Source organism: Cyanistes caeruleus, chromosome 12 (assembly GCF_971803275.1).
Source record: "Cyanistes caeruleus chromosome 12, bCyaCae1.hap1.1, whole genome shotgun sequence".
Lineage (NCBI taxonomy): Eukaryota > Metazoa > Chordata > Aves > Passeriformes > Paridae > Cyanistes > Cyanistes caeruleus.
This window is the reverse complement of record NC_141712.1, coordinates 8,310,076-8,327,304: the sequence shown is the minus strand read 5'-3', so window position 1 is coordinate 8,327,304 and position 17,229 is coordinate 8,310,076. Positions and strand designations below refer to the sequence as shown.

The 17,229-nt window shown below is 43.2% G+C and overlaps 2 protein-coding genes across 13 annotated transcripts in view; one reads left to right on the top strand and one right to left on the bottom strand.

Moving 5' to 3' along the window:
• The window catches only part of MYLK3 (myosin light chain kinase 3), a 42,804-nt gene extending 31,753 nt beyond the window's left edge, over positions 1 to 11,051 (top strand). For all 9 annotated transcript variants that reach the window (XM_086847112.1, XM_086847108.1, XM_086847107.1 and 6 more), the window contains 9 exons: positions 648 to 753; positions 1,795 to 1,888; positions 2,145 to 2,254; positions 2,897 to 3,038; positions 3,784 to 3,854; positions 5,261 to 5,389; positions 6,441 to 6,593; positions 8,309 to 8,441; positions 9,374 to 11,051. In XM_086847112.1, the coding sequence (XP_086703238.1) occupies positions 648 to 753; positions 1,795 to 1,888; positions 2,145 to 2,254; positions 2,897 to 3,038; positions 3,784 to 3,854; positions 5,261 to 5,389; positions 6,441 to 6,593; positions 8,309 to 8,441; positions 9,374 to 9,445 (1,010 nt within the window). In that variant the 3' untranslated portion in view covers positions 9,446 to 11,051. The remainder of the gene's footprint in view (positions 1 to 647; positions 754 to 1,794; positions 1,889 to 2,144; positions 2,255 to 2,896; positions 3,039 to 3,783; positions 3,855 to 5,260; positions 5,390 to 6,440; positions 6,594 to 8,308; positions 8,442 to 9,373) is intronic.
• A 275-nt stretch (positions 11,052 to 11,326) lies between these two features.
• Positions 11,327 to 17,220, bottom strand: ORC6 (origin recognition complex subunit 6). 4 transcript variants are annotated; one of them, XM_086847116.1, is made up of 7 exons: positions 17,109 to 17,220; positions 16,700 to 16,829; positions 15,774 to 15,937; positions 14,614 to 14,703; positions 13,709 to 13,821; positions 12,386 to 12,457; positions 11,327 to 12,012 (listed from the first exon to the last, which is right to left on the bottom strand). In XM_086847116.1, exons 1-7 carry the CDS (start codon positions 17,171 to 17,173, stop codon positions 11,846 to 11,848), a joined length of 801 nt encoding a protein of 266 aa, XP_086703242.1. In that variant the 5' UTR covers positions 17,174 to 17,220; the 3' UTR covers positions 11,327 to 11,845. The 4 variants fall into 4 exon arrangements, with proteins under 4 accessions (XP_086703242.1, XP_086703243.1, XP_086703244.1 ...); XM_086847117.1 differs by having other exon boundaries at positions 12,386 to 12,454; positions 17,109 to 17,197; XM_086847118.1 differs by having other exon boundaries at positions 17,027 to 17,187.
• Between the last annotated feature and the right edge of the window lie 9 nt (positions 17,221 to 17,229).

Sequence of the window (17,229 nt, the reverse complement as noted above, 5' to 3'; positions counted from 1 at the left end):
GTGACCTGACTGCTCTGGTGTTCTGAGCAGGGGCTGGAGATGAGTTGAATACATGTTAAATTGCAGCCTGAGATACCTGGAGGTTAATTATAAAATTGCTTTCAATGGGGGACATAAAGAAAATGGGTTTAATGAAGCTTTACCCTAGAAAACCTTGGACACTAAGTGATCACAGTTAACTAATTTAGCTTACCACAAACAGACTAAAATTAATGGTTATAATGCTAATAAGTGCAGCTTTAATTGGAAATTGTCTGCAAAATTCTTGTTGCTAAGAGGAACCTCATGATTTTATCAATCACTGTCCTCATTCCTCAGTGCTGGGTATTTTGCTGGTTTTTCTGGCTGTCACGTAACATTTAAAAGATGATAAGTGTTCAGACAGTATTTTCTCTTGGCCCTTTTTGTTAATGCAACAACTAAGATATTGGTCTCCTAAAGGTGTCCAGTGGGTTTACTCTGTTAAAAAAACAGAGTGGAGTTTTGGGAGGAGGGATCCTGATCTCAGTTCCAGGATTGTATTCCTTGTCTGTAAAAGGGATTTAGCAGCAAAAGCCCCTCCCATCCTGTGGGGTGAAAGCTGCAGTGTGAGGAGGTGAAGCAGGGCAGTGATGTGTGCAGAAATGACCAGCCTGTCTCCCCTGCAGATGACAGCCCCTCTCCTCCAGCTCCTTTCGAGCACCGCATCGTGAGTGTCAGGCAAGCAGAGGTGACCACCAGCTACTCCGTGTGTCGGCACGAGGTGCTGGGGGGGTAAGTGTGGCTGAGCCCAGGCTGTGCTGCTGCTGGGGAAATGCAGGGAGCTCTAGAGCTCTGCCCCAAGGGGTGTGTGAGGGACACACAAGCTCTCTGCAGCCACAGGGTTCATCCTGGAGTCCGTTTGGTGTCACGGCTGCTCCTACATCAAGGATGTCCCTTAGATGGCTGGTTTCTGCCCCAGCCCCATTTTCAGATGCCTGACTGCCAACCTGGTGTCTGTTTTTTTCATTTGTTATAATAATCCTGGCCTCAGTGTTGTGAGAAGAACCTGTACCCTTAAGTCAGACAGATTCAGAGCATTTGAAAGGTCAACAAAGCCCATTAGGTAAAGTAGCTTCCAAAATATTTTTTTTTTCTGTACTGAGCTGCACATTAAAGAAAACTAAGGAAGAGTTGTAATTATTTTGACCTTACATTTAGTTTTCACTCATAGGAAGTCTGCAGCTGCTTCAGCTTTTGTATTCTTGTATCCTTACTTATGTGACAAGAAGGCTTGATTTACACATTGATCCACGTACAAATATGGCTTAATAACTATAAGCAATGTGATGCAATAGTGGGCAAGATGGTGTTTAGGAATCATCCCAAGGGGCATTAACATAGCTGTGTGACAAGGGGGAGAATTTACAGCATGCCAGAAATGCAGGCTGCAAGTGGCTACAGTTACTGGTCTTACGGTCATTTAAAACGTTCTGAGATCAGGACAGAAATATCCTTGTTAATATACCCACTACCACATCCCTGAAGGACAGCAAGGGGGTCCAGTTACAGAAGGGAGCCAGAGCATGGCCAGGCCATCATACCTCAGCAGGACCAGCGAGGCTTAATATTTTAATGTAAGCACTGAACAACTGGCTGGAAAGATAAAACTAATCCTTCATAAGCTGAGAGAAAGAGGAGCTCCATGCTGCTGGCCACCCGACTCCGTTCGCTTTGTACTGGGCTATTTTTGCTCATGATAAGAATAGTTCCAGGAGAGGTTGCTGTGCTGAGCTGTGCTGAGCTGCTTTCCCATCTTCTCCTTGGCATCCACAGGGGGCGTTTTGGGCAAGTCCACAAGTGCACGGAAATATCGACGGGGCTCAACCTGGCAGCCAAAATCATCAAAGTGAAAGGAGCCAAAGAGAAGGTGACCACACTGCTGGGAGCTCTGACCCTGCCCTCCCTGCCAGAGCCCCATGAGGGGCAGCTCGTCCTTGGGTACCATCAAATACTGCAAAACCTTGGGCTTGGTGTGACTCTTTATCATCTCCTGTACTCATGAATAAACCCCCAATCCCCTTGACATCTGTGGTGTAGCTGTTGTTGGGCTTTATAAATAGTTCTGTTTTGGTATGTTGAAACTTAAGGAGCATATTTTGTTCATTTTTTGTTATTTTTTTCAGGAGGAAGTAAAAAATGAAATTAACATCATGAACCAGTTAAATCACGTGAATCTGATCCAGCTTTATGATGCTTTTGAAGCCAAAAATAATATCACTTTGATCATGGAATAGTAAGTTTAAATGGTCTCAGATGTCAGAATTGTCAGATTGTTTGGGTTTTCTCAGGTCACTAAAGCAAATAGGGAATGATAATTCTGAACTCTGAGGAAGTGAGCGGTTTCCCAGCCTAAGAGAGAGTTGATCTCACTTTTACAATGTTTACAATGGAAATAACAATGTTTTAAAGATAATTTCTTCAGGTTAAAAGCTTGTCAGAGCTTTATCTCTGACTAATTTTCTCTTAACTTCCATGCTGAATTAAATTCAGTTGTCAGCTCATGTGAAACAGCTTTCGGTTTGAGAAGTTCCGGTTAGTAAATTTTGTAGGTTGAAGACTTATTTTCCCATGACTAGTAAGATGAGTGAATAAGATACTTTTGAACTCCCTGTAGGTTCTCCAGGTCCCATGGGATCACCAGGTTATGTGGGTTTGGGTTTGACATGTATCCCCCAAATACTAGTGAAGCTTTCCCATTTTTGAATATAGATTGATACTTAATTTCAAGAGAAGTCCCTTCAAGTCATTGAGGCTGCTGATACCTTGGATGTTTTGTTAGGAGTCTCAATTACAGAGCCTAATTCCTAACCCGGAAATAAATCGAGCTAATGCAAGATTTTAAGGTTTTTAATGCTTTTCTATGTGAAAATTTTAGTCTTGATGGTGGGGAATTATTTGACCGGATCACAGATGAAAACTACCATCTGACAGAGCTGGATGCCATCCTGTTCACCAAACAGATTTGTGAAGGAGTCCACTACTTGCACCAGCATTACATTCTCCACTTAGACCTGAAGGTCAGTTGTTTGTGCTCTCTGTGCTTTAGTGGTGCTGGTTTAGGCACCAGAGGGTCTCTGATTACTGAGGAGTAATTTCTCATTTCATGGACTCACGTCATAAAGGAGTAGCCTTAATAGCTACAATGAATGGAGTTTCAGAGATTGATAACTTTTACCTAATGTCTATTCAGTAGCTTGCTTGGAATCATCAGGATTCTGAGTTTTTGCCTTTCTTAAATCAGCAGCTTTTCATTCTCTGTAGCATTAAACAATCTCCTTTTATCATCGATGAAAAAACCCCACTCAAAACCTCCTTGGCCAGAAATACCCACAATCTTCCTTCCATTTCCCCTACACTTTTTTAACAGTGTACAAATTTCTGTCCAGTCATCTGTAGTTTGTACTTTTTACTGCCTGGAACCAACCTGCAGCAAAATTGCAATGCTTTCCTAATGGTCCCTTAATAAGTGACATTTTTAAACAGGAATACAAACTGTTTTTTTTCTGCCTGTATATATAGCACCTTACACAAATGACATTAGACCAGGCTGGCTCAAAGACAGTTCTGCAGTTGTAATACATTTGGACCCCATCACTCCCCCATCCTCACCTTGAAAAATATTCTCATTGGAAAAAAAATAAATAAATTTGGTGTATTTGATCTGTTTTTTGTGGCTTTTTATGGAGGGAATTGTATATACTATATTTTGCTAAATATCTCTTTCAAACATTTAACTCAAAATACCCTCTTCTCTTTTTGTAGCCTGAAAACATCCTATGTGTAAGTCACACAGGAAACCAGATTAAAATTATTGACTTTGGATTAGCAAGGCGGTAAGAAAGTTCAGTTGTGAATTATTTTAAGAAAAAAAACCAAATCCAACTCACAAACCTCTGACATGTTTCTGGTAGTTCTTTGGTGGGGGGTTGTGTTTTAATGGCTCTGTAATAATTCTGTGTGAGTGAGCTAAGCATTATGCTTTTGCAGGCATGAGTTTTCTGCTATGTGCATTAATTATCTAATTACATTTTCAAATAACATTTCCCTTGGATAAAGCTTTACTACTGTTCTAATTATCTCAAAATTATTCTCCATGTAGAGCTTTTACTCTAGGGACTCTGTGAAGGCTCCCAGAGACTTCTTGACTGCAGGGTTTCATGGTGCAGGTTCTAATTGTAGAAATTATCTGCTAAACTCTTTAAGTAGCTAAGTTGATTGAAGGAAAAAAAGGAGGAAAAAAAAAAAAGTTTGAGCTGTCCCGTGTGAAAAAGGAAACCCTCAGAAAAACAGGAACTTTTCTCCATTCTTTTATTTTGCTTACATGAATTTAAAGGAAAGCTGTGAGAGCATAAGACAATTGTCATAGAATAAAAATGAATTCTTTCTATTACTATGACAGTAAGAACAATAATATGTCTCTAATTATTTTTTAACCCCTTTGAGATTTTTCTTAAGCTAAAAGCTGGTACATTCATGCACAGATATATTTATATGTTTATATATAAGTATCTGTTGAAGAACTTTGTTTCCATAAAATACTTGTGAAAGAAAAAAAAAAGTACATTAAGTTTGGGGGTTTATTTGTTCGGTTTTTAAATTTGGAGGGTAAAGATAGAAGCTTCTACTGAAGCAGTTTTGTGAACAACATCATCCAAGAGAAAGAGATTTACAAGCAGTGCTTCAGTGATTTGTTCTGTCTGAACAAAGATGTTACTCCAATTGCTGTCAGTGGCAATTGTGTCTGGGTCAGTCCCATAACCTTACCTTGTTTGGCAATAGCAAAAGGAATAGAAATATCATTTCCTCCTATATGGGGGCACTGTTACTTGTTCCTGAGCCCAAATAATCATCTTCAGTCCCACCTTAGTAGTTACATTGTGTTCATATCTGTGATGCAGATGTTTACCCTGGGTACATCTCACTAATCAAATGCTCTCCAAATCTTGTATAATCAAAACTGCTTTCTTTGTTTCATGGATTTTGGACAGCATCTGCTGGAAAGCAGCCTGTGCTGTCTGGCAAAGGGTAAAGCTGCTGTCACTCTTTGGGGGAGCCCTTTGCAGGTTTAGTGTCCTTGTTCCTCCTGGCTCTGCTCTGGCAGGGGGACAACGATGGAATGTTCCCCTGGGGTCAGCAGTGCTGCCCTGGCTGCGGGCACTTGGCTCTGCTCCCAAAAGCCTTGCTTTGCTCTCCCCTTGGTGGGATGAGCTCCTCACTCGTGGCTCTTCTCCCGGTACAGGTACAAACCCTGTGAGAAGCTGAAGGTGAATTTTGGGACTCCAGAGTTCCTGGCTCCCGAAGTGGTGAACTACGACTTTGTTTCCTTCCCCACGGACATGTGGAGCGTGGGTGTCATCACTTACATGCTGTGAGTGGCTGTGCCAGGGGGGCTGTGCTGGCTCCTGGGGCCCTGCAGGGCAGGAATGCAGCAGCCACTGAGCACATCTGGCTGTGACTCCTCCTAACCTGTTAAAAGCCCCAGCTTTTCACACAGAGGCACCTTGCTGTGTGTCCAGTGTCTAAAACAACAAATGATCCTTTTGATAAATATGTAAATGTTCTTCTCCCTTATCATCTTGCTTAGCAAAGTAAAATGGGTCAGGTTGGTTTTGTTTTTTTTTACTCTAAAAGTTGCCCAAAATATGTGAGAATTTTAATTTTGATTGTGTTTTTGAGGACTTGAATTAATTTTTAAATTTGTGATCTGATCATTTTGCCATCTCAGACTTGGTGTGCATCTGCACAGGAGAATTAATATTATCTGTGGTGGGCCATGGGTCTAAGAAATGACCTGTTGTGAGCAGGGCTAAAACCTGTCTCTGCTATCTGGATGGGAACCGCTTGTCTGTCCAAAGTCTCTACCTTCTGATGAGCTTATTTTGCATCCCAGAATCTTTCACAGACATTTTCTGTGAACTGGATAAATTTCTGGTTTAAATTTGTATGTTAGCCAAAACACAACTGCATGAAGTAATAAATGATGGAAGCAATCAATCTGGGCTTAGAGACTAACTGTAAAAAATAATTATGTTCAGGATTCTGTTTAATTCAAGCCACATATGGATATGGGCCCTGATTTGGGAAAGCTCTTGAGTCCCTCTAGCTTTCCTAGCTGGGAAGGCACTGAAGGGATGTACCTAAATCCTCATTGAATCCATTCCTTGGGGATCTGTTAATGGTGTTCCCTGACCAGAGTGAACTGCTAGGGGGAAACACTAAATTACAATACTTAGTTGCCCCAAACTGCTGCCTTTTCATGGCAGGGGCTGAGAAGTGGAACCCTCCATAGCTGAAAGGGCTGAGGGAGCTTTTTCCTCTGTAAGATAACAACAGTTATAAAGTAGAGGATTCATAGAAGGAAAAACATACCTTGCATATGATAACTGCTCTTCTTCCCCCACCCCATCTTTCTCTTTAAGGCTTAGTGGCCTGTCCCCATTCCTGGGAGAGACCGATGCAGAGACAATGAATTATGTAGTCAATTGCAGCTGGGATTTTGATGCAGAAGCATTTGAACAGCTCTCAGAGGATGCCAAAGACTTTATTTCCAGACTGCTTGTGAAGGAGAAAAGGTACCTCTGTGTCTGATTGTGAGGACAGTAGTGCCAATGATATTAAATTCTTACCAGCCAACTGTTTGGATTGCAGCCAACAATGAGAACTTACTATGTGACATTTTTGTGTGCTGGCTCTGGGCTTGCTGGGCAGTTCCTCAGTGATTCAGAAGTCCCTGTTTTAAAGGAAGGTGTCTGTGTACCCTGACTGAGGAAAGTTGCTTTTCACAGTAGCATCAATACAGGCAGAACATGGGAAATCTGGAAGGATTTGCAGTATAGGAATCTGTCTCTAAAGCTTTTGCTTCTCTGAGCAAAAACTATTTCTATTGTTATTTTGGACTCTCACAAGCCTTGACAGAAATTGCAAAAATGCCTCTTGAAAGCCATGGAGGATAAATGGAAGCTGCAGCTGTGAAAATGAGCATTGTTCTCTTCTAAAGTGGTCTACTTGGGAGATATTAGGGAGAGTCTGGGACTTAACTCTGCTTGTGGCTTCTCATTCTTGGCTCTGCTGAGATCAAGTGATTGCACGTATGAAACAAAGCAGACAGTGAGGATCATATTGATGTCAGACCACAGCTGGGGGGGCTGGCTTGGTACAGAAATTTTTCTCTTGCTGAGTAGTGATACAAAACTAATCAAATCAGGAAATGATGCATACAGTAAAACAGATTGTGTGTTTGAGAGGAATTCAAAGGAGTGCTTAGCATATTAACAACTTCCAGATCATTTCCTAAATCAGACGAAACAGTTCTAGTACTAATTCCATTTTGAGCAATAGGTTCCTATGAAAAAACAAAGAATTACCTGAAATTTAGCATATTGCCAGCAGGAGAGATCTAAGGGTTTTTTCTCAGACTGTAATGAGACTGTAAACTTTGGAGACTTCAATTTTTCTGTGCAATGGGATTAGGGTGTTCAGAAGGATACTCTGCAAAGTCTGGTTAGGAGCTGTGGATGAAATGAGTACGTGAGGGAGGAGTTTTGTCAGTGAGTTGCAGAGAGCAGTGATTAGTTGGCCCAGTTGTTCACAAGGTGTTTGGCAGCCTCTGCTCTCCTGCAGCCCAAGCACCTTTGTGTGGCTCTGGCCTTGTGCAAGATCTGCAGCCCCCTCCCCTGACTGCTGAAATCAGGGTGAGCAGGCAGGAGTTTTCTTTTCATCATCTCAGCTCAGACAGAGCTCAGGAGTTAGGCATAGGCTTCTGATTGAAAAAAAGGCAAATTAAACTTTTTTCTCAACACCTCTACTGCAAGATTTCCTTTATTACCATCTATCTCTCAAACACTTTAGGATAGGCTGTGGCATTTGTGCCCATCATTGGATGTTAGGTAAAGTATGCTTAGCTTGATCCAAGTTGAGGGTGAATAGACAATCGTGCTTTTTAAATATGAGGCACAGAATGAGCTTGTGCTGTCAGGACAGATAGATAACACAAACGTTACTCTTCTGTTAGCAAAGTTCTAAGTTTTCATGATAAAGTGTTACATTACCTCATGAACTTAACCACAGCTCAACTGAGCCACTGCAGAGCCACCAGCCATCCTGCATCCCACTCACCCCTCCTGCTGGAGAGTGCAGGATGCTATCGGGATCCCAGGCTCGGGGATGAGCAGCATTTGCACTCGTGTCCATTCCTTTGAGGTGGTTTCTTTATGGCTGACAAGGAGGAGCACTGAGGAGGTGAGCAGAGGGGGCTGGCTGGGTTTTCACGGCAGATCCCTCCCTGCAGCTGCCGGATGAGCGCGACGCAGTGTCTGAAGCACGAGTGGCTCAACAACCTCCCTGCCAAGGCCCAGAAGTCAAATTTCCGCCTGAAATCCCAGCTGCTGCTGCAGAGTTACATGGCCCACAGGAAGTGGAAGGTAAATACACAAAGGCTGGCAAATCTGCTTCCACAGGGAAAATCGGCACAGCACAGGCAGAGCCATTCCCTCCTCTTGTGTGGGGGCTCACTGGTGCCCACAGGCTTCTTGGTTGTGTCAGTTGTGAAGTCTATTTTTACCTGTAAATGAAGTATTTTGTTCTGCAGAAGGATATTGCTTCTATTTCTAGTAAGTTTGGTTTCAATTTTCACACTGATTGGTCTTTAGAAGTTTTTTACATCTGTTCCATATGTTCAGAGGCTTCAGATGCTACTTTATATTAAAAATTCATTCTCTTATACTTTTTCCATTGCTAACAGTTGCATTGATCTGTTGTCACTAAGGAGTAGGGATATAACTTCAGGCAGTGTGTGCCTCTCTCTTTGGGATAGAGGAAAAAAAAAATCAGGCTTAAACCCATCTTCAGGATGTTACTGATAACTCCAGGCTCCTTCTGAACTAAGTTTTTATGAAGTTAGAGGTAATAATTTGTGTTTGAATGTCTGATTGTAGATAATTGATCCTAAAAGGTGACCACAGTGATCTTGTTAGAAAGAAGCCTGTGGAATTGTGAGGCAAACTCAGTGAGCACCATTTCCTTCTCTTCTGTCACTGGGGAGTTGCATTTCCTTGCCAAGGAGTTAAACCAGAGGCTTACATTGTTTTCAGTCCTGCACTGCAACTGCTAGGTGGCAAACTTCTGCACTTGCATTTTAAAGATGACACAATCTAAGCACCTATCACTGTACAATTCATAGTAACACTGAAGTACCTCACAGTGCCAGCTGCTCTGCAGGAACCACTGCAACCCACACAAGCTGGGGGTCACTAGAGGGAAATGGATTTACCAGCAAGAAAAATCCCTGTCAGATGGAGAAAAGTTCCTTTGCCTTGGTTGCACACACACTTGGACTGTTCTGTTCTGTTCACAGAAACACTTCTATGTGGTGGCTGCTGCTAACAGGCTGAAGAGATTTCAGAGTATGTCTGTCAAGCTTGCGTGAGCTTGTGTGAAACCTCCACCACTCCTGGAGATGGACATGAAGCCATGGAAGGAGGACTCAGTGTCTTCAAACATTTCTATCCCTGTTTTATAACATAAGGTTTTGGGACTGTCTTCCTCAATTATTCTGTGTGTTAGTACTGCGGTTCCAGAAGTGCCTTAAGGAAGAGGCACAAGATTTCTGAAAGCAGAAGCTATTTTGTTTGTTTTTACAAGTTTTTAGTTGTTCTATACAGTGCTGGAAAAACGTGGCTGTTACTGGGGCTGACTTCTTGCTGAAGGCTTTGATTCTGCAGAGTATTGTTGGTGTGTTTATAGCAGAAAACCCCTGGCAGTTTTCTAGTCTCTCCCAGCAAGCACAGGATCTTTAAAGACTTTCTTCCTGACTGATGTATGTGTGTTACCAGTTTAGAGAACTGCCACACAGTGGCACAACTTGTCCCTCAGGTGTTTGTTGCTTAAAACAGAAGATACAGACATCATTTTCTTTCCAAAAGGTAATTTCCCCACAACATGAAGATGCTCCAGCGCAACTCCAGCTCGGATGGTTTTGGTTTGTTGTTTTGGGTTTTTATTATTCTACTCCCTCCTTTAAAAAACAGTCACTGCATAGTTAGGAACTATGAGGAACCCTGGTTTGAAGTAACTTAAATCAGTCCATTGCTGCTGTTTCTAAGGGCAAGTTGAATTAGCTGAACTGATTGAACTTCTGGAAGGAGATGTGTGAAACTGCCATGAATACAAATCACCTAATGACTGTTGGGTCTATGCAAAAAGATCTCATGGTGTAGAGAAAAGAGGAGAATTCCAGAGTTTTTATGTCTTTAAAACTTGTAAGTGCTTTTCATTGTCCATGACTGCAGCACTTAAGTTGTTAAGTTTTAGTCTGAGGATTTGTTTCTCCTCTCTGGGAATTTTAATGCAGTCTGAGAAGCTGGTATGGTGTGACATGCAAAAGAGGTTTCATTTCTAATAGGTTCAGTGACAGTGAAACAAAGTGTTGCCAGACTCTGCCTTTACTCCAGTTAGGAGGTTGAAGCCCTTTTTTCCCCCCTCACCTTGCTCTTGAACATTAAACCTTTTCTTCACAATATTAACTTATTTTGGATTTTAAACTCTTACGTGTAGAGTTGGAATCACAATCTTTCAGATAAAAGTACAACACTATTTATTAAACCTGTGGTTTCGAGTTCCGGATTCTGCAAAACTCAGTGTGAACTGGATGGGCTCTTAGGAAAAATGGAAACTAGTATTACTAAAAGTAGCTTTCTAGCAAAGGCACGTGTAAAGCTCCTTTGAACAGTATGGCCTGTCACATCCCTTGAATTTGCAGAAGTGTTGGTTGCTAATGATGAGGTTTGTAAGACTGGCTTACTCTAGCTATTTTTTTTCCACTCAAGTGCTTCTCACTGTGCATAGTCCTGACTTCTGCAGTATTTCCAGAATTGGGACAAAGAAGAATCTTGATAATTTATCACCTTCTATGAAGGCCCACTTTTGTTTGTGTTTTCCTTCCACAGTGTTTCTGCATGCTGAATGTCACTGTATTCATTGGTCTGTATATTTCTGAATTAATACTAATAAATTTCATGAAAGTGGAACAAGAATATTCATCAACTTTGGTTGAAGTCCCCCTGCCAAACAAACCTGAAAGTGTTTCTGGGTAGGTCCAGAGATACAGGCCAAGCAGAAAACATGCAAGAGAAATGGAACCAAGACCTCTTCTCTAAGCTTATAACTACGAGACACAAAAAAATCTGTTACCCAGTCAACATACTTTTCCTCTGGATATCTTCCTTCTTAAGGCACAGGAATCTCCTCCATGCTTTTTATTTTGCATTCCAAGTACCTGTGCCAAGAACATGATGTCATAATACAAAGCTTTTCCTTCCAGTACTTTTATTGTTTCTTGGAGTATTTGGGACCCCTTACAAAAGCACAAGAGATTTCATTCCTACACATGAGAAAATAAGTAAAATTTATTGACTAAACAGTATCTATTAAAAAAAACAGCAACAAAAAAAACCTAAAAAAAATTAAGGCTTTATTTCTCTGCTGGCTTTGCAGTTTAACAAGGCACTGTTAGTTCCAATTCCTCTTATTTCAATGACTGCTTCCAGACAGGGGCCTGAGGGCCTGTAACTTATAACTTATTTATACTTAAAGTAGCATTAAAATGTTACCTGCTTCTTGCAGCAAGAGAATGAAGCTATTTTACCCCTAATGCCCCAGCCTGGTGAGCAGTCACACACACTTCCTATAGAATTCCATCATTCTGTGGTGTCATTTATTAAAAATAACATTCTTAAATACTGAAAATCTAAATAAAATCAGTTGTCTGCCAGGCAGCCATCACTCATATACTACTGGATCTCTTGTTGGAGCAAGGGGAGAGTTAAAATTAAGAGCAAGCAGCAGTTACATTACTGGGTGGCATTACAGAGTCAGTATTCCTTGTCTCTCGTGCCTTAGCAGCATTTTCCAGGATTTTCTTTTTCCATTCTTCATAATCCTGATTTGTTTCAGTCTTTGGCTGTTTACATGGTACTTCCTCATCCTCTTCAGAGCCTATAGGAAACAAGAGAGAGGCCATCATGCTGCCTGGGGATAACAGGCAGTGAGCAAATGTACAGACACCCGGAGGGGGCTGTCCCTGGGGGTATCTAATCCTGTGCTCACTGCTCCCCTCACCTGCTGGGACAGTCACCTCTGCACCTCTGTCTGAACAGAGCAGCTGTCCTTCATTCTACTGGAACTACTCAGTGTAAACTCCACTGTCCTGCTGCCAGGCTCTTTGTGCTGCCACAAAGGTTTGCAGGATGGAGGGAGCTGCTGTGAGCTGCAGCATCGTGGCTCATCACACAACTGGAACACTGAGCAGCAGGAAAGCTCAGAACTACTCCAGTGAGGTGATTTTCACTCCCAGCTAAACACAACTCACCATCTTCCTGCTCACACTGCTCCAGGGTGCTCTGCAAGCTGTCAGGTGTCTCTGCAGCTGGTGGAACATCTTCTGAAAAAACAAGTAAGTTGCTTTGCTTCTGAATGGTATTTGGGGCTCCAAGGGTGGCTTAAAAGTAATTCTCTGACAGCAGTGCCACCCTCCACACTATTGTTGTCCAGTGAGAGCTGTTCCCTGGTCCAGACTGATGCTCAAGCTCTACAGGAGGTGCCAGCACTTCAAGTATGGCATGGACTGACTGGCTGCTTTAATTAGCAGGCTGCTAATTAGAAGCAAATTGCTTGCTCCTGCATTGGTAACCACAATGATCCATATTATTTATTGCCCCAAACCACCTTCTAGATCACTCAGCCAGGATTACCAATTATTTATTTTCCTTCTATTCCATTCCCACAATTTTTGTAGCTACCCACAACAGGCAGGGGGCTGTCCAGGTATACAGATGCACACTCTTCCCTGAATTCTTATGGAAATTCACAGTTGTCTTCAGTTGCTTTAGTGCTGGGGTAATGTTTGGGTTTTTATAGGGCACGTGCCTAGGAGACAGTAGCAGCTTTTGGGTTAGATTCAGGAAGCCTGTTGCAGAAAACATCAGGGTATGAAGACACAGTGAGAGAGGATAACTTGCAGTGGGAAAGTGAGAAAGGAAAGCCTGGGAAAGAAAAAAGGAGAAAGAGGAAGCAGCAGAAGTACAATTAGGGCACATACTGTATTTCAGGCTTTCTCCCCCACAAAAAGGAGTAGAGAGAGCTGCAGGCTCAAGAGTGGGCAAGAAATATTCCTGACATCTGCCCAATGTATGAGGAGGGGTGGTGCCAGGAAATGGCTGAGTTGGTACCAGAACAGCAAGGCTTATGCTTGTTAATCTTGCAGTGGGGGAAAGAAAAGCACAGGAGTGAGTCAGCCTGAGGAAAATGTTTGTGATAATTTGTGTCAGGTTGCCATGTTAACAGGATGCAGAAACCAGGCAAGAGGGAGGAATCCATGATAGGTCAGGTAGTATGGGAGAAGCAAGGAATGAATTGCAGATACTGTAAAGAGCAGTGAGAATTTGAGAAGAGAGGAAAATATTATTTTTGTCCTTGCCTTTTTTTTCCTATTTTTGTCCTTGCTAAGCTATTGCAACTTCTCCAGAAGCAAGGTCTGTGAGTGGAACTGGGCTCCAGGAAACAGGTAGGAGTGGATGGGCAGATGTGGATGAAAGAGGACAGCTGAAAGTGATTAGACTGAAATCACCAGTGGAAGAGGATGGGGTTCTGTGGGGCCATGGGATGTCTTACAGGGACAAAGCCAAAAACTTACTGCTGAGCTGCTGGCTTATCTTCTCCAGCTGATTGCACAGCCGGTCAAATATTGCTTTTTTCACTCCAGATGTAGCCAACATTTTAGTTTTGTCCACTTTTAGCTTCAAACACCTACAAGAGAAAGTTATCTCTGTACAAAGCAATACTCCAGCAACTATCACCTAGGTGAAGTGGTAATTACTGTTACAACACTGCCTGTGAGAACGAGGAATGCAGGCCTGACATTTTGTATCACCTATCCTTGTATCATTCAGAAACAAATCTGCCTAAAAAAACCCCTATAGTACTCAGTCAATACAGCTCAATCGAAAACTCAGGCTGAGTTCAACTTACATAAAGAATTGTTTTAGGAAAAGCTAACTTTTCAGATTTTTGGGGAAACAGGACAAAATACCACTACAACAAAAAGCTGAATGTGACTGTGTCAAGAGAGGCCTTGGCAGGAGCTGTGCAACTACACAGCGCCTGAACTGCTGATTAAGACTGTCACAAGTTGTAATGCTGAGGGAGGAAGATCTCTGCATACAAGCAAATTCTTCCCAAGTGCTGGCTGAGTCACCTCTCTTAGCTGACATGGGCATACAGCTATCAGAGCCATCTCCCGAATGCTACAGCACCCTCAGGATGTGATGGCATAGCTCTTGGGGCTTCTCCTTCTTCAGAATGGCTGCTTGGTGCTCAGAAGCCCTTTTTGCAACTTGAGTAGTATTTCACTAAAAGCCCTGTAAGTTTTTGCTTTGTGCAGTGCACATTGAAGGCTTCACTAAGAGGGAAGGCCTGGTTTGCTCCAGCTGTCTCCCTCTGCAGGAGCAGGGCAGCAGGATATGCTAAGAGTGAGCTGCTGGCACTGGCTGGTGTCTCTGCAGGCATTTCAGCCTGTAGAGTCTCCCAGGCTATACTCACCTGCATGCAGTGCACAGTGCAGCTGTTATAAACAGGGGCTTAGAGAGATCCAGGTCTGCTCGCTGTGCTTTGGAGAGGCTGCCTTCATACCTGGAGAACAGCAAATGATAATTGGACAGTGCATTTGCCTCACATGAAGCTTTCAAACCCATCTTGGAACTTGAACAGGTCTGTTGTACCACCTGGGCCTCTGCAACCCTCTCAAGCAGAAACAGCAGCTCCTGGTTGAGAGGAGCAAAACATGAGGGAAAGAAGGGATCACCTCCTCTTTTGGAATCAGAGGTATTTTAAACTGGGGACCTGGATCAAGGCATGTCATAAAATCTACTTCACGTACTCCTGATCCACGCAGAACTTTTAGCTCTCCCTAACATCCTAAAATTTACAGTGAGATGCTCTGCATAAATCCATCCCACAATACAAAGTAGCATTACAGCTTCTCTGATTCCTGTAACATGTGTTACAGAGAGGAAGGTTTATAAATGGAAAATGGCAAAGTGGATGTGCAGCATTGAAGAATGTAACTTTTTATTGTCCACCTGCCCCAGGCTACTTTTTTCCAGTTTGTATTAAGCAGCACCAAGCAAGCACAGCCTTTGTGCACTGACCTAACAGCATTTAAACATGTGCTATCAGGGTGACAGCACTGCAGAACAGAGCTCTTCAGGGACTGCTCTGCTTAAAGCAGATCATACAGAACGGAAAATTTTAGTTAACTGTGTTGAATCTCCACTGAACTGTTCCACCTACTGGTTTTACAGGTAGAGTCATGTGCATTTTGACAGACCTGTATCCCCAAAAGGGAGGATTTATTTCTACTGAGCATTACTTCTGAGCTGTGCCCTGATCAGCAGTTCAAAGGATGGCAGTGTGATGCTATGGGCAAATACAGGGATTAAGAGGCCTATATTGTTTATGCTATTCCCAGCTGAAAAATTCCGAGTTGGACAATGACTTGTTGAGATTCACAGACTAAATCTTTCTAACAAGTATTCTAATAAGTGGTCCAGCTCATGGCTGGATCTCCAGTGCTAAGAACTCACATTAGAGCTCCAGTCAGTAGGAGATATCTGGCCCTTCCAAACATCAAGCTCTTTACACACCTAAAGAACAAGGAACCTTACTTGTGGCTCCCAGTGTGCCCACAAGAGCTTCCTCACCTCTGCAGGATTTCTGAAGCCATGTTCACTGCCTCTGAGCAGCAAAACTGCACAGCCAAGTCTCGCATCCCCAGCCTCTGGTTCACCTCTAGCAAACACTCCAAAGACTTCATGGAGCTTTGGTAGGTGGTCTTGTTCAAACCAGCGAGTTTAACACAATAGCTCTGTCAAGACAAAGACAAACCCCAAGAATTAGCAAGATTCCTTCCTGACATCTTAATCAGGCAACCAACAAAACCATTAGGTTCAGTTGCTACATTAAACAAATCTGTGCAGTGAATAATATAATGAAGTATATTTTGACTACAGAAAGATTAACCACCTAGAAATGCCACATCTTTTAATGCAGTGATGTTTTTAGATGGTTTCACTGGCAGTGAGATTTGACATTCCCATATATCATGTTGGCCCCTTTATCACGAGGTAGTTAGTGACAAAATTACCAAAGTCTGGATTGAAGACATAAGCAACAACTTCATGCAGTCAGGTCCAATTAAATTCCCCTCTGCTGTAAATGGACAATCATGAATAGGTCCTACCAGGCATTATTTTGACAACTCAGTGCTATTCACCTGGCAGATTTACAGATACCCCTACAATAAGAGATTTCTTGGAGCAACTGCTTTTTTTCCCACAGTAAAAGGGGACAGATCTTCAATTCAACATCCTTGCTGGCAATTTGTTACTACAGGAGTTGAAATTAAGTTGAAATTATACCAAACCAAGCTCAGTTTGTGAGGGACTATGACAGTAATATCAGTTCACTGTTTCAAACTGAACAGTGGAAGGTCTAACACAGGAAAGCGTGGGATTTAGGGGAAGGTTAGGTATTATTTCCCATTCCTGCTCCCAACACACACTACAGAACAATGGTTTTGTGGAGTCAGGCAGAATGCACCAGCCGGCCAGGTCACACACTATCTTACTTTGTCAACTGGTTGCTTCATGAAACTCGCCGCCAGGTCCAGACACATCACAGCAGTGCTCGTCGCCGTCATCTGAGCCATTAACCCCGTGCACTTCACCTGGGACAGCCGCAGATACTCCTCAGCTTTTCTGCAAAACACCCAGAACACAAAGCCCTCGTCAAACTCACAGCTACAATCCAGAATGCCCGACAGGACTCGATCCAAGGTTCCGCAGCCCGGCCTTAGTGCCAACGCCGCCCTTTCTCTGAAGATGTGCAGCGGCAGCCGCAGCTCTGCACCGCCGTCTCACTGAGCCCGCGGCTTTGGGACTTCCAGCACACCCACCAGACCCGAGACGGGCGCTGCTGCGGTGCCGGGCCGCCGCAAGGGAATAGCACCTGCGGTGCGGGCAGGGGGCCGGCGGTACCTGAGCACGGCGGGCTCGGCCAGGCCCAGCCGGGCCGCCATGGCCCGCACGGCCCCGCGCTCCATCGCCCGCCGCGCCTGGCGCGCACGCAGCCCATTGGCCGCTCGCGCCGCCAATCACC